General features: G+C 39.1%; 1 protein-coding gene across 2 annotated transcripts in view; it reads left to right on the top strand.

Moving 5' to 3' along the window:
- The window catches only part of PLOD2 (procollagen-lysine,2-oxoglutarate 5-dioxygenase 2), a 77210-nt gene that overhangs the window by 39654 nt on the left and 19916 nt on the right, over positions 1-17640 (top strand). For both annotated transcript variants that reach the window (XM_074963814.1, XM_074963815.1), the window contains exons 8-10: positions 1831-1932; positions 7049-7174; positions 9072-9193. In XM_074963814.1, coding sequence (XP_074819915.1) covers positions 1831-1932; positions 7049-7174; positions 9072-9193 — 350 coding nt within the window. The remainder of the gene's footprint in view (positions 1-1830; positions 1933-7048; positions 7175-9071; positions 9194-17640) is intronic.

Raw genomic sequence — 17640 nt, forward strand, 5'->3', positions numbered from 1 at the left:
TGGGGGGGAAGAGAAGTCCCAGGCAGGGCACAGAAGTGGAGTATAACGCCTCAAGGCTGCAACTGCCATCCTGCCAAAACTAATCATTTTAAAATCCCAGCGACTACTGACTATTAGTTTTTTTCCTCCTAGCATTTCATCTTTTAAAATTAATATCTACTGTATTAGATGTTGTAAACTATGGTTGACTTAATTCTAAAATACATATTAGATAGCTGATATTTCTTCCATATGGCTTCCATTTACAAATATTTGCTTTGATTGTATTTGGCATTAATTAGTACCTCTACTTAGCTGTCAACACTCAGATACAATTGTATTTTTCCGTTTTTGTTTTGTTAAGTAACGTGTGTGACAAGTGGATCGGGTGAAGCCTAATTCCCAAAATATTCTGTATTAAACAAAACTTGTTTCTTGTTTATAGTCACACAGCAGTTTACCCTACTTCTGTCACGGTGCAAAAGCATTTTAAGGATTTTAGTCTAAAAACCTACTGACGCAGGAAAAAAATAATCCTACTATGAGTTTCTCTGAAACATTTTGTCATAGTCTATGATTGTGCCCTTCAGTGGCAATAGAGCTTAAGCAGAGATACATAAATGTGATGAACAGGTTAGAAAAACATTTAAACGTTCACCAGATGAGGAATGGCCATGCATGGAAATAATCTCCAAAACTAAAATACTTAGTATTTGCAAGAAACTTCTATTTTATACATGCTCTGTTAACTCAGATTAGGATTTAGTGGATTACTTTTTATCTAAAAGGTAGGAGCAAAATTATAGCAATAATGTAAAGTGTTCTTTACGCTTTTCCTTAGTGTAGTTATCTTTGTATTGGTGTCCTATTTTATTTGGCTAAGCACTCTTACAGATTTATTTTTAGGTATCTGAAAGTCCAGTAACGATTTAGTTTTTGTCTGATTTTGATAAATATTTTCCACTGACTACATCTGATAAAGAAGAGGGAAATAAACATATCAAGAAATAAACAAATGGAAGCAAACTGTAACATATTTGAGTCTATCATGGAGCAGTTTTCACATGGGAAATTTATGTTCTGCCTACTCACTGAGTATGATAGGGGTGGTTGTAGGGCATTAACCCATGAGAATGGTAATATGAATTTGGAAGGGACCTTATTTGCTAATGTGGCCATGGATAAAATATGGCATCCAGGAACATATGGCACCCTAGACAGCCTAACCTTCAAATAATTATATAGCTGATTTGGAGCCAATTCCAAAATTGCCAACACAAATGCCCGAGAACCCGTCGGAGAGCCAGGTGCATCAGTGAAATGTGTTCCACTGTTTGTTTTCTGGGTCCTGGAATAGCTGAAAAAGCTTCAGTCCAATTCATTTGACATCTGTGCACCTGTATCTTCTAAATTTTATATATCCCTTCCCAGGAAGTTTTGCCCTTTGCCCATCTCTATTTTCCCATAAATACCAGTGACCATCAGTTGCAGGAAGGGTACTAACTTGGTTCTGCTAATATTTTTTTGGCATGGCATCAGTCATGGCATTTTTCAAAGACAGGTGAAATGCAGTATGTGTTTTATTATGCCCACCACAATTGTTCAGCTTCCTGAATCTGTGACCACAAATTCCAGAGGATGTTATCGCTGTATCTTGTAAAAGGGGTCAAAATAGCTTTTAGCAGATGTTTTTTTTGTGTGTATTTTGTTTTAAAGGAAGAAAAGCATACCTATACAGAAATTATTAAACCAATATTGAGGATTAACACTGATGTGTTGATCTCTGTGTTAAGATACAGGGATGGGTTGCATTTACATATAGTAAATGTGAATTGTTCTTTTGCTTACTAGATTCACCTCAGTTACTTTGGAAATTATATCCCTAATGCTTGGACACGTGAAACTGGATGTGGTGTTTGTGATTTAGATTTACTAGACCTATCAATGGTTAAAGTAAGTATATCTCAAGTATAACTGAACACTTTATAATACATGAATTTCAGTGCCCTTATAGTGCTTTTTCTGAGACAAAAAGGCTCCAGTACATAATGTTACATTTCAAGCACACTTGAGGCTGTTTTCATATGTTAGATATTATACAAAATAATAATGGAAATAGATTCATGAGTTACAAACTTAGTAGTACTATTTTAAGTGGCAAATGTCAATATTTTCATATTAGTTATAATTTGGCATACCCCAGAGCCTTTTTCCCCCCTCATCACCAGCCCCACCCCAGAGCCCTCATCCCCTCCACACCTCAATCCCCTGCCACAGCCTGGTGAAAGTGAGTGAGGGTGCGGGAAAGTGAGAGATGAATGGGGTGGGGATGGAGCGAGCGGGGGCGGAGCCTCAGAGAAGAGGAGGGGGAGGGGCAGGGATGTTCGGTTTTGTGCGATTAGAAAGTTGGCAACCCTACTTGCATAGGTGTAGGTGATTACAGATTGTGCCCCTCAACCAGCTACAAGTCTGTGGAAGGATGGGAGGGACTATCTATGTGTGGAAGGGGGAATCACACCAGTTCAATGTCATTGTTCCCTCACCCCCACCCCATGCTGCCTTCTGGACCCCTATGAAGGGTGGGTCTTGAGCCCATGCTGTGGGAGAGGGTAGAGAATGGGAGAGGTCAAGGGGAAGGAGTGTATAGGCCAGGAATAGGGGTTGTTAACATACATTCTCCCCACCATGCCCAGTGACATACTCTCTCTTTTCATAGCTGTTTCCGTCACCACCTATCTTGGCTGCCCCAAGACTCCCTGTGGGAGTGTCTGGTAGCAGGACTCTGCTGGAACACTGTAGCCAATGAGCAGAGGAGGGCCCAGGAGGTCACCACCAATGCAGAGGCCCAAGAACTCTGTGGCTGGCCCTGATCTCTTGGGACTCACCAGGATCCACCAAATTTGCAGATGAGCCCTTCAGGTCTCTCTCTGGCTTGAGGAGGGCAAATCCCTCTCACCCACCAAAAAAGCAGTACAGTGGTGGGGAATCTCTGTGAAATAAATCCTCAAGGAGATTTCCTTCACCTTAGTCCTTTGTTTTCCTTTGTGTAATGAGCAAAGGATGCAGTGGTGACTGGAGCACTTTGTGCGTGTGTGTGTGTGGTGCTGTGCATGAGAGAGGAGATCCTTGTCCTTGAAGGGCTTACAGCTTAATTAAAGGCAAGATGCAACAATTGAGTAAGGTGTAGGGAGGGTGGATGGACCATGATAAGAAATAATGAGGCTGTAAAGGTGCTGCTTCCTTAAAAGGGCTTATGGGACCACATCTCTTCCGTTTGCATTGGGGGTGGGAAGGCTCAGCTGCCTACCTCTAGTCCTGTTCCCTGGTGCTGATGATGTGGTTGCTGCTTCTGAATTTCTTCCTGGAGAATGTGGGGCTATCTTGAAGTGTCACCCCCCCAGAATAATCCCATGGAATTTGAAAAATATGCAAAATCCATTGTATTGCCTGTCTTGCTTGTGTGTGCTTTCTATTATTGGTAGCAATTACATATGCCCTGCTTAATGATGCATTTTATTACAGCATGTGCACTTCACTGATAAATCTTCTTCATAGAGTGGTTAACATTTGCTTGTAATCAACAATACAAGTTACCCTGACACGAGTCTCAGTAGAGCAGTTCCTGCCAGAATGACAGTAGATTGGAAATTTTAATAATGTGTGAAATCCAGAAACAGTGCTGTATGCAGTGGTGTTGTATCCATGTCCGTCCCAGGTTATTAGAGAGAAAAGGTGGGTGAGGTCGTATCTTTTATTGGACCAGCTTCTGTTTGGTGTGAGTCACCAGCTTTCTTTTTAGTAAGATCATGATTTTTAGTGTTTAGCAAAGTTACGATAATAAAGACTGGATTTATGGCTTTTGAATCCGCTAACCCCCCTTTTTGTCCTCATGACTACAGAGGTGTTAACAGGCTATTTCACCTTAAATGGTTCCTTAGAATATGCGCTACTTTTGCTACACTATTTGTGTATTTAGCTGTGACACTAGGAGTACCTTTTCCAGACCTGAAGAATAGCTCTGTGTAGCTTGAAAGCTTGTCTGTCTCACCAAACTGAAGTTGGTCCAATAAAAAAGACATTACCTCACCCACCTTGTCTCTCACTTGGACAATGACACTGAAATTTCAACACATCCTGATATCTTGTGCAGACGCACTGTAAGTGAATGTAGACTTGCTTAAAGAGAACTAACTTGAAGATTTTTATACCCATATTTGGTTTCTGTCTGAAGTCCATTGCAGTGAGTTTTAACAATGTTTATATTAATTGTCCGGTTTAGAAGTAGAAAAATATTTTTAATGATACATTTTTGTGTGTAGGAGTACATTACTAAAAGCTTAGATGTCTATCTCAAATAACTTACAAACCTGTTCTAGATAAAAAGTTACCTAATTTTGTTTTAGTGGTGGTCTTTTTATGTAACATTCCTGTAATTTAATATTACTGTTCTAAACCAAAAGTCCAAAATAATTTTAGCATTTAAATGGTATAAAAGCCTTTGCCTGGCTTTACAACACTTCTCTTCTCTTCTGTTTTTAATGAATTATTTAATTATTCTTGTTACCATAAATTGCAAACAGAAAAATAACTTTTGCTTAATGCTAACGAGCAAGTTTTAACCATCTATTTGCATGATTATAAAATTCTTATTTTAATGAACTATAGTAAAATGTATCTACAATGCATATCTACTATAGCTGACCCATCAATAGTTCCTTGAGTATAAATCAGTTAATAAGGAAGTAGAGAAGGCTGCTGTTATGCCTTGCCTGTCTTTGGCTGCTTTCCATGCATTAATGAACTCGTATAATATGGATGAGTAAAATATTTTGTGGCATAAATTCAGTTATGTAATTTATTTTTAAAATCAGTCTGTTTTCCTTTAGACAACTAAAATATATTTTCTATAGCTAAAACATTAACTTTATAGATTTTGCATACTATTTTTAAAATTTATTTTGTGAAATATTGTTTTTCTAATGTTTATATGCATTTCTTTCATATGTCAGTAATTTAAAACCTTGACTTGCAATATTCAGTAGCTATACTGAGACTGAAATTAACTTGTAGAGAATTTAGTTAAGGACATAAGAATGACTATATTTGGTCAGATCAATAGTCCATCTAGTAGCAGTTTTGCAATTTCATATTTGAGTTTCTTCGGAACTCTTGGCTGAATACCATCTGGTCCTGGTGACTTACTGCTGTTTTGTTTGTTAGTTTGTTCCAAAACAAGCTCTGCTGTTGCCTCAATTTGTGACAGTTCCTCAGATATGTCACCTAAAAAGAATGGCTCAGGTGTAGGACTCTCCCTCACATCTTCTGCAGTGAAGATTGTTGCAGAGAATTCATTTAGCTTCTTCATAACTGCCTTGTCTTCCTTGAGTGCTCCTTTAGCATCTCGATGGTCCAATGACCCCACTGATTGTGATGTGTCCTGCTTCTTATGTACTTTCAAAAAAAAAATTGTGGTTAGTGTTTGTGTCTTTTCATAGTTGTTCCTCAAATTCATTATGGTCTGCATAATTATACTTTGACTCTTGACTTGCCAGAGTTTGTGCTCCTTTCTATTTTCCTGAGTAGGATCTGACTTCCCATTTTTAATAGATATTGTTTTAAATTTCTAACAACCTTTTTTTACTCTGTTTGGTCATTATGGCATTTTTGGGGAGGGGGGGGTGTTCTCTTTTATATTTTTATAATATATATATTTGGTGTGCGTATTCATGTATGTATGTATAGATAGTTTGACCCTCTATTATGGTGTTTGAAAACAGCTTCCATGCAGCTTGCAGGCATTTAACTCTTGTGACTGTTCCCTTTAATTTTCGTTTACTTAGCCTAATTTTTGTGTAGTTTCCCTTTTTGAAGTTAAATGCTCCTGTGGTGGCTTTGGTATTTTCCTCCCTCCAAGGATGTTAAATTTAGTTATAGTGTGGTCACCATTATTGAGCAGTTGAGCTATATTTACCTCTTTGGACCAGTTTAGGACTAAATCAAGAATTTCCTCTCCTCTTATGGGTTCCATGACTAGCTGTTCCAAGACATTAATGGTATCTAGAAATTTTATTTTTGCATCCCATCCTCAGGTGACGTGTTCCCAGTCAATATGGGATAGTTGAAATCCCCTGTTCTTTTATTGGGTTTTCTGTTTTTGTAGCCTCTCTAATCTGCCTGCGCATTTCACAGTCACCATCACCATCCTGGTCAGGTGGTCAATAGTGTATTCCTAGTGTTATATGCTTATTATTCAAGCATGGCTTTTCTATCTATAGAGATTCTATGGAACTATTTGATTCATTTACGATTTTTACTAAATTTGACTCTGCTTTCTTTCACACATAGTGCCATCCTTTCCCGCCTCCAGTGGTGTAAACTATTTTGTCATTCCTGTATATTTTCTACCCTGGTATTGCCATGCCCCATTGATTATTTTCGTTCCACCAAGTTTCTGTGATGCCTATTATATCAATAGCTTCATTTTAATATCAGGCACTCAAGTTCCCTCATCTTAGTATTTAGACTTCTTGCATTTGCATACAAGCACTTATAAAATGTGTCAATATTAATTTGTCTGCCTTCATGTGAGATAATTAAATGGGCCTCTTTTTTTTCATTTGACTGTTTCTCTTCAGTTCTTATCTGTACTTTTATTAACTTCTATCCCTATTCATAAATCCTGGCCAAAAGGAATGTGTCTGTCCAGACTCACACCTTCTGACTTTCCCCCAGCCCTCAGTTTAAAGAATCCTCTATGACCTTTTTAATTTTACATGTCAGCAATCTGGTTCCATTTTGGTTTAGATGGAGTTCATCCTTCCTGTATAGGCTCCTCATTTCCCAAAAGGTTTCCCAGATCCTAATAAAACTAAATCCATTTGGTTTACTGGACATCTATGTTAGTATCTTGTAAAATCAGATAGTGAATGTACACAGAAGCATGATGATTTTTAGATACGGAGTTGAGATCAACTGTACTAAAAGCAGGACTGAGCTCATGCTGTTGTCATCTTAGAGAGGAGGCAAATGTTCCTGGTTGTATTTTGTGTCAACATATTATTTCTTTTAGGAATATCCAAGGGTTACAATTGCTGTTTTCATTGAACAACCAACTCCTTTCCTACCTAAATTTTTAGACAGACTGTTGACTCTGGATTACCCAAAGGAACCACTTAGTATCTTCATTCATAATAATGTAAGTACGGGGGAACTATCTGGACCAGTTTTACTTTTATTCAGGTGCAATTGCTAAAATGTAATTGAGATTTTGCGTACTCTGGTAAGCAGCAATGGAAAATATGCGGTGATATAATGTTAAATAGGAGCAACAGCACTTTTCTCAAGGAGTTTATTTGATTAAGTTCAAGAGGCACTTTCTGGAACCTTTAATTGAATTGGATTAGTTTTTTTCTGCTTTCTGTGGCCAAGACCTCAATGTTATTTTATTACAATTCGGGTTCCTGATGTTTGTCATAACATTTGTATTCCATGAAGCTCCCAGCCTTAAAGTGAAAGAGATGAGTCTCCAAAACATACACAGGAGAGAACAGTTGGGCTGACTTTTACTTTGAGTGCTCCTTGCTATTCATTTAAGGCAGTGATTCTCAACCTCTGGCCATGGGCCGCTTGCAGCCCAGTCAGCACCCTGCTGTGGCCCATGTGACATCTTCAGGGACATACAGGTAGTATTGGATGCGGCCCATGTAGCACATTGTATGAACCACTTATCTAAGGGCTCAATCCTGCAAGACTTACGCCCTATTGACTTCAGTAGCATTAATCATATGAGTAGTTACTGATGTGCACAAGTCTTCGCAGGATTGGCTCATAAGTGATGTGATGATAGGATTGGTCCCTGTATTTTTCTCTCTTTACACCGGCATGTAGTCCATTGACATCAATGGCATAGCTAGCATGCCTTGATAAGGAGTTGGCCCTCAAGCTTTATGAATATTTTTGTGGGGGGATAGTAAAAGATATGCAGATTATATACCAGTAATAATTATGGGCTTTTATCATTGTGCAAAACAAATGCCTCATTGTGCCAATCAGAAGTTAAATAGCCTTTGAAATTATCAAAAAGTTGGTTATCCTCCTTTTTAATATAAAGAGGGGGGAAATTGGTGAGAATTTGGGTGGGCTGTTTTTTTTTTTTAATTATTCTAAAGCCAGCCATGTTATCTGAGAGTTGGCTTAGAACTATTGCATGCTGTAGAAAACTGTAAGGCATAGCCAAGGAAATTAGCAATCAAGAGAAATAATAATTAGAAAGTCATTTCTGAGAGAATTATCAAATATTCAGCACTTCTATGAATATACACAGAAATGTTGGTTTTACCAACTTGGGTGAAGATGCTCTGCACAACTTCCACCCTGCTTCCTCCCCACAAACACTCTGTTTTTTCAGTCAGTGTGTCCAAACAGTTTCTCCACCTCCATCCATTTAAAAGGCCTCGTGTCATAACAAACTTCCTAACTTCACAGAAGGATGGATGTGGTTCTAGCCAGAGTAAGTTTTGTGGCTCTCCTCCTACTGGCCAACCAGGATCATTGGAGAGCAGTAAGAGGCACTAACTCTATAGCATTCTTAACCTGAAAGTGAGAGACTGAACCTAAGATCCAAACACTGATCCCTACGTGCATTTTATAAAGCTCTAAGCCCACATCCTGCAACTGGATATGTGTGGGCAGACCCCTACATCTCTACAGAGCCCACTGAAGTCCACGGGCATTTGCGTGGCCATAAGGGTTCATCTGTGCAGATTTTATTGTGGGTTTGGGGCCATAGATTGCAAAATATGCATCCAGCAAAATTATCATTTAAACAGTTTGCGACTCCCCCAATACTAGACCACAATAGTTATACGAATTCCATTGTTGCACCACAGAGGTTTTTCTAAATTCTTCAGCAAAAGAGCTTGTTTTAGTACTTGAAAATATTCTGAAGATATCTGCAAAAATTGTAATCACCTCTTCTTTCTTCCTGTGATAGTACAATTTGCATTTGGACATTAAGTGTTTTCTTCTTTGTGTCTTACAGCACAGCAATTGGTATTTTACATTAACTCTGAATTATGTTAACATGATTACAGGAGGTTTATCACGAAAAGCACATCAAGAAATTTTGGGAGAAAGCCAAGAAGGCTATCAGAAGTATAAAAATTGTTGGACCTGAGGAGAACCTGAGTCAAGCAGAAGCCAGGAACATGGGAATGTAATTAATTTTTTTTTTAAATTGTATATGAACGTTAAGTTAGATTATACATTTTCAACAGAGGATAAATAGACACTTAAGCAAAGATTTTCATGGAATAACACACTGTATTTAGACACACACAGTGGAATATTGAATGTTTTATGATGTGTCCTCATTATGTATACCATTATTTGTTTTTAATATAAAAAGCTGTTGTTCATTTGTGTAGGCATTTCTTGTTGGCTTGGATTTAGCTTTGTTTATATTATCTATCATTTGGACTTCAGATGAAGGCTTTCAGAATATAGGGAGTAATAGATTATGTAGGAGTGGAACAGATGTTGTGGATTATTCATGAAGTATATCTGGCAGGAACATGAACATATTTCTAAGCATATATGATGAGCAATAAAATCTGTCCAAATATAAATTCGTGATTTTGAAAAGAAGCATGCTATGCAAACAAGGTAAATGATGCAACATAAAGTACTAGTTAAACTTTATACTACATTACAATATGAAATGTGTGGCTGTTATTTCAAGTTTAAATAGATATGTTAATTTCTGAAAAAAGTATTTTTTTTCTGCTACTATTTTCAGGGGTGCACATATGCTCAAGACCTAAAACAAAGTTAATATAGACTGATGTGTCAAGGAAAAAAAATACAGCTTGCATTCAAAGATGCATCAACTCTATGCATTCTTGTACTCGACATCTTCCATCTTGTTTCTTATAGTAAAATTAAACTTAGTGTAGAACTAGAGAGAGATCTGAATATGAACACACCATAATTTTCTCTTTCTGCGTGTATGGAGTAGGGTGGGGTTCAGAAATTGAACCCATACCCAGATTTTGCATCTGGCTCCTGTTCCATTAATTTGTATTTCATTAGTTCAGATCCATTCTGAACATCCCCCCCCCAAGCTTTATATGTGGGTGTAGTCTGGAACCTGAGCTTTGATCTGTATTTTATGGGTTTGGTCTAGTCTCTCTAGGTAACAGTGAGATTTCAGTCTACAGAGACTATGTTAAATTTCAGATGAAACTGCTCAATAATCCATTTCATTTCCCTAATATCAAATATATACATTCCCACTCAGTGGGTTTACAATTACTTCCATTTTATTCTGTAAAAGTACATTTTCTTTCATTATTTTAGATTATTTGTATTGGGGAGGGCCTTAGTGCTATTGTTTGTTTTTTCTGGTTGTGTAGAGTTACATCAGATGCTAAGGATTAACAGATTTCTTGACTTTTTCCCATGTTTTGTTCTAAATGTATATGCAGCTACTTCCAACTTTACGTCTGCTTCCATGTGTTTAATGGCCTCTAAAACTGTATTTCATGGTACTTCTGATGAGAAATTGCAATCGTGATTATTCTCAGGACATTGCAAAACAATTCTTACGGGAGAGGAACTGAATCATACAGGGCTCCTAGTTGCTGTTTTTGATATTGAAAATTGTTGATTTAAAACCTCCAGTGGATGTTATCTTTGTCCATGTTTAAGTTCTTTTGACTTAGTGGTCTAAACATCATTTAGGGGATTATAGATATTTTCCGTCCCCAAAAGGGCACTTCCATATTACCGATGTGTTTCTGGCAGTCTTACCTGCTGTTGGGTATTCCCTGGGATCTTTTATTACCTTGGAGGCATAGTAATAATTAAGAAAAGGACCCTCACTATAAAACCATTTAAGTTTCAGAATAGAATAACACAACTCCAGAAGCACAGCTAAACCACAGGTTAAACAATCAGAGTTTGGAAGTAAGAATCAACCACTAAATTGTTAGATAAATAAACACTTCCTGTCTGCTGGCAACTCCCTCCCCCCCACTAGTGGTGATGACTAATCGACCACATTCCCCTCTTTGGCTTATTAGAGCCTGTTAAATGTAAGTGAAGATACCAGTAGTGTTTTGATTGCATCTATAGGTCAAATGCGTCCCCGGTGCCGCTTGGTTAGGCGTGAAGAGGAGTTGCATGCCCAACGCCAGGGCTGACTTTGGCCTTTGTGTATTTACATATTTGTCCTGCATCTTTTTCTGACAGCCACTGTATATTCCTTGCCTTTTCTCTGCATGCCTAGGTAGTTATACCAAGAGATGTTTCAAAAATATTTCATTGCCACCCCCTTACCACTAAAGATATGTATCCTGATGTAAGAGGTTAAAAATGTGTGTGTAATATATGGTCATGTGAAAATGTGTACTGCATCATACAGGGCTCCAAGCTATTATTCATAGATTCATAGATACTAAGGTCAGAAGGGACCATTATGATCATCTAGTCCGACCTCCTGCACAACGCAGGCCACAGAATCTCACCCAGCCACTCCTGCGAAAAACCTCTCACCTATGTCTGAGCTATTGAAGTCCTCAAATCGTAGTTTAAAGACTTCAAGGAGCAGAGAATCCTCCAGCAAGTGACCCGTGCCCCATGCTACAGAGGAAGGCGAAAAACCACCAGGGCCTCTTCCAATCTGCCCTGGAGGAAAATTCCTTCCCGACCCCAAATATGGCGATCAGCTAAACCCTGAGCATATGGGCAAGATTCACCAGCCAGATACTATAGAAAATTCTTTCCTGGGTAACTCAGATCCCACCCCATCTAACATCCCATCACAGGCCATTAGGCCTATTTACCATGAATATTTAAAGATCAATTAATTACCAAAACCATGTTATCCCATCATACCATCTCCTCCATAAACTTATCGAGTTTAATCGTAAAGCCAGATAGATCTTTTGCCCCCACTGCTTCCCTTGGAAGGCTATTCCAAAACTTCACTCCTCTGATGGTTAGAAACCTTCATCTAATTTTAAGTCTAAATTTCCTAGTGGCCAGTTTATATCCATTTGTTCTTGTGTCCACATTGGTACTGAGCTTAAATAATTCCTCTCCCTCTCCGATATTTATCCCTCTGATATATTTATAGAGAGAAATCATATCTCCCCTCAACCTTCTTTTAGTTAGGCTAAATAAGCCAAGCTCCTTGAGTCTCCTTTCATAAGACAAGTTTTCCATTCCTCGGATCACCCAGTAGCCCTTCTCTGTACCTGTTCCAGTTTGAATTCATCCTTCTTAAACATGGGAGACCAGAACTGCACACAGTCTTCCAGGTGAGGTCTCACCAGTGCCTTGTATAATGGTACTAAAACCTCCTTATCTCTACTGGAAATACCTCTACTGATGCATCCCAAGACTGCATTAGCTTTTTTCACAGCCATATCACATTGGCGGCTCATAGTCATCCTGTGATCAACCAATACTCCAAGGTCCTTCTCCTTTACTTCTAATTGATGCGTCCCCAGCTTATAACTAAAATTCTTGTTATTAATCCCTAAATGCATAACCTTACACTTCTCACTATTAAATTTCATCCTATTACTATTACTCCAGTTTACAAGGTCATTCAGATCCTCCTGTATGATATCGCGGTCCTTCTCTAAATTGGCAATACCTCCCAGCTTTGTATCATCCGCAAACTTTATTAGCACACTCCCACTTTTTGTGCCGAGGTCAGTAATAAAAAGATTAAATAAGCTTGGTCCCAAAACCGATCTTTGAGGAACTCTACTGGTAACCTCCCTCCAGCCTGACAGTTCACCTTTCAGTAGGACCTGTTGTAGTCTCCCCTTTAACCAATTCCTTATCCAGCTTTCAATTTTCCTATTGATCCCCAATTACCCAATTTAACTAATAATTCCCCATGTGGCACAGTATCAAAGCCTTACTGAAATCTAGGTAAATTAGATTGTTAGTTTAATGTTGAGAATCATTGATCTATCTTCCTCTATCCCCATTTAAGTTCTTTTGAATTAATGGGTCTAAATATCACTTAGGAAATACCTGTAATCCCTGGAACCTTAATTTTGATTTCCAGTTGATTTATTCTTTCATCCATCTTTAGGCTTGACCCTACCCTTATGAGGTAGAGAGAGGATCATGAAGTCTACTCTGTGCTGTTCTTTTGAGGTTTGCAGGTTTGAAAAAATAAATAAATAAATATTCTCTCCTTTTTCTCCACTATTACATACTGCACTTGAAAACTTGTGAACTGGTTTATTGTACGTGCAGCTCTAGAGGATCTTCCACCCTTCCCCATTTATATTATTGTATAAGTGTAAAAGGGAAGTGCTATCTTCAGTAATAAGCTTATATCATATTATAACACTAAGCTCCAGATCTCAGTTGCAGAGCTTAGAGATCTCTGCCTCCTCTCATGAAGCTTACAGTAGCATAATGTGACAGAAAGCAGAACTGCATACAAAAGCCCCTAAGACTCTTTGCGATCTAGCGGATTATAAATAATTTAAATGGATGGTAGTAGTGGTGGCTATAAACTAGCCATTCACCAGAAGATTAAAAAGAGCCCCACAAAACTACCTGTTTGTCAGTGTTGCATAGCATTCTATCAAACTCCCCTTTGTAAGATAAGAGTATGTGATACATAACAGTGGATACTTATTTCCACCGCAATACAAATATAATTTGGCCCATGTTGTTTCTCCTCTGAAATGCCCCTTGCTAACAGTCTCTGTCCTCCAGGGGATGGGTAGCATAAAGGGAAAGTGTAAAAAATCATATACAAGCCAACACAGAGAACTGCATTGTGCTCAAATGATAACTATTAAAAGTAGGAATTTTAAAGTGAGTAATGCAAATATAAATTGACAGAGCACCTTAATTCAACCTAAAATCAATTCTAAGTCAATTTCAGGTTCAACTATGTATTCTTCTATCCTCAAGGTCTGTTTCCACTCCCTCCTGAAATTAATCTGATTCCCTGTGACATCTGAAAAATGTATGTTTGCTTTTCTCTGATAAATCCAACTAAACTTTTGGGTTAGATTTGTGACACAAATTCCCTGTGGGTTATATCTGCTGCTTGCTCTCAGCCTTTTCTTCTCCATCTGGAATTCAGAATTTTATTCCATTCCCTTTAGTATTCCAATGTGAATGCATTGAAAAGAGTGACTCTTCACAAATCTGACTTTTTTTCAAGTTTTGCTTGTATAGCTCAAGCAATGCTCACGCAGTTGTTAAAAATCGGAGGGTTTCGGGGCCAAATTCAAAAGTGATTTAAAGTAGTGTAAACACATCTTCTGGCCACCTCAGTATCTGTAATATCAATTGATACTTACACTTATACTTACAACTCTTATAAGTTGCTTTTACTGCTTTGCTTCTCTTAGGATTCTCTTACTCACCTCTGAATTTGGCCCATTGTCTTAAACAGATTTCTTGTGTGGAATATGTGTTTGAACAAATAGAAATAATCCACCAATCAACATTCCACAAAATTCTTGACCACTGAATGGCTATTTTCAGTTTCTGACATCTTAATTTGGATTTATTTTCTAGTCAGTCTATTTTAAGTATTTTATTTTCCCTTATCAGCAGTAAACGTTGGTTGTGTGCACATGCCAGAGTTCCATACAAATGGACCACTCTTACTTCTGTATCCAAGCTTTTTTGAGAAATAGACCCAATGTCCTTAACTTTATCCATAGACTCATGGGCTATATCAAATCCATGATGTAGCATATTATCTTCTACTTGTTTTTTATCACTATGAAGAATATCCTGAGAAAGGGTATGCAAAGTCCTACCGACCGTTCTAAGGTATAAAATTTATGGAGTCCTGTGACTTTCCTGTTTTTACTTTTGGCAATCTTTTGGCACGTTCATTATATTGGGTAGATTTTCATTCTTCTATCCATGTCCTTCTAGTGTGCCCATTATTTGATCCCTGGTACAAAATTAAGAATTGCATAACAGTTCCTCCAGGAATGTTACTCTCTTCTTCTCCTTAGTTTAACCAACCTCACCCATTTGGTTTACATTCCTCTCCCCTACCCCACTGCTTTCCATTGTGACCATTATCAGAACCAAGACTGAGAGTTTCATCTAGTTTCATATGAGGAGCCAGAGCATGGACATCACTGTCATGTGGTGTTAGATTTTTTTAAAAGTACATTTAAGGGGCAATCCACTGTGTGATAGTCTAATCTGAAGTGTTCATTTGGCTTCCATTTTCATCACTAGGTACAGTCAATTGCAGAAATTTAACGTGGAGTTGATATAATCATGGAGATATAATCATAGCCAGAAAAGGTGGAAGGTGTTGCAATCTGAGTGTTCTGGATCAATAATGAGTCCAGTAGGACTCCCAAAACCATGGAGATTGGAGGCCAGATCACCTTAACAGTTGTTGAAGTTAATTTCCTAGTTAGATTCCTAAAAGGATTGTCCCCCCTCTTACCTCTTATGTCTTATATGGGATAAGTTTGAGTTGTTTTCCATCTGTATACTTACCTCTCGGATATTGTGACAACTGGGTGGCAGTGTTGGCTGTCCTTAAGGCTCTGTATGGTTGGTGCATTGATGGCAGTGGTTTTTGATATAATTCCAGAGTGTTATCTGTATTGGGAACACAAAATGACATTCTTTGCACCAGTTGTAGAAGCAAAATGAGAGTGGAAGGAGGGAAGATAATGGAAAAAAAGGAGATGTAAAGTCAGCTGGGCACTCTGCCTATGTATGCACATCTCTTGGAATTTCTGTTCTTCATTTTTAAAAAAACCTTGTCTTCAAGGAACATGTGTGATATTTTACTGTCATTTTTTCCACCCTTTCCAGTTCAACTGTGAACTTGGATTTATTCATCCTTGCGATTTGGAGACCAGATTTAACGAGCTATTGTAGATTTTGGTGTAACAGAAAACTCTAGAGATTAAGGATGAATATGTTCAGGCTATAATAAATGTAAGAAGTAATTTGTTTCAGTTCCTTATAGGATTATCAGTCCTTAGAATCTTGTTATTGGATGATCCCCCACTTTCCCCCTCTCACTTCAGGGAATTTTTACAGGTGTTAGTAGCTTTTCAGGATGTAGTAGAGCTACTACAGTAGTTCTGCTCTTCAGGCTTAATTTCATAAATAAAAGTTAGCCCTTTATCCATTGTGTGGTTAGATATGTTTACCTCTTTTGGGACAGAAGTGTTGGTATATACTATTCTGAAGGAATCAAAAGATTTCACTAAGGATATTCAGAAATTGCCAAGTGTAGTTCTAGGTGACACAACTATGGCATGATTGGAACTATATGCTATTAATATCTTATGGAAAAGTCACTCCATGTATTCAATGCAGCTCCCAACTGAGCAGGAATTACTAAATTATATAATGCATTGGTTAACACACATTCACCAAATGGCCATTAGTACTGATGGTTAATTTTTGTCCTTCATAAGTCACGCGGAGAGGTAAGTGTTGTCATCTTATATTACTAGGCACCATTTTTAAGGTGTTTCTCAAACTGTAGTATTCATAAAGAGGAGTCTGAATATGTCCTAAGGCAGGGGTGGGCAAACTGCGGGCTGGATCTGGCCCCTCAGGGCTTTGGATCCGGCCCAGGGGATTGTCTCTCCCCCCCCACCCCCCCATGGCGCCGCGGGCCCCACACCGCTCCCAGAAGCAGCGAGCACCAGGTCCCTGTGGTTCCCGGGGGCATGCAGAGGGCACCATGCGCTGCCCTTGCTTCCAGGCACCACCACCACCACCCTCTGCAGCTCCCGTTGGCTGGGAACAGGTAATCGCAGCCAATGGGAGCTTCAGGGGAGGTACCTGGAGGCACGGCAAGGGCAGTGTGCGGAGCCCTCTGTCCCCACTCCCCCAGGGGCTGCAGGGACGTGGTGCCAGCCGCTTCCGGGAGCAGCGCAGCGCGGGGCCAGGGCAGATAGGCAGGCAGGGAGCCTGCCCTGGCCCCAGGGCATGCTGCTGCCACCCCAGAGCCGCTCCAGCTAAGTGGCACTGGGCTGGAGCCTGAACCCCTCCTGCACCCCAACTCCCTGCCCTGAATCCCCTCCCTGCACCCCTGCCCTGAGCCCCCTCCTACATGCCGTACCCCTTCTGCACCCCAGCCCCCTTCCCTGAGCCCCTTACTGCACACCGCACTCCCTCCCACACCCGAACGCCCTGCCACGGCTCTGCATGCAATTTCCCCACCCGTTGTGGCCCTCGGGCCAAAAAGTTTGCCAACCCCTGTCCTAAAACTTGTCATCTATTCCAGAATTGCAATTCTCTTTCCAAACTGTGAAGGACAGAAAATGATAGACTGCTTCAATTTCAAATACAAATCATGTTTATAGATTTTTAAATGGCTGTTTGCTAGAGGAAATTGAACAGATTATGTCTCTTCCCAACAATTTGTGGGTTAGGATCACATGGTCTTAGTGGAAAGTTTTGTTCACAAAAGAACAGCAACATTTTTCCTTTTCCTAAGATATACTCACTGTCACAGATAAGCCAGTACTTCACAAGCAGAGTTAAACAGTAGTATTAATCCTCTCTCAGAATCTTTGTCTTCTCCTAGTGACCACTTCTTATCGCTGCTTTAAAACAGCTTCTTGAACTTGTGTACAAAAAAAAAAAATCTTTTCAACTTTCACGTTTATA

This window comes from Natator depressus, chromosome 9 (assembly GCF_965152275.1).
Source record: "Natator depressus isolate rNatDep1 chromosome 9, rNatDep2.hap1, whole genome shotgun sequence".
NCBI lineage: Eukaryota > Metazoa > Chordata > Testudines > Cheloniidae > Natator > Natator depressus.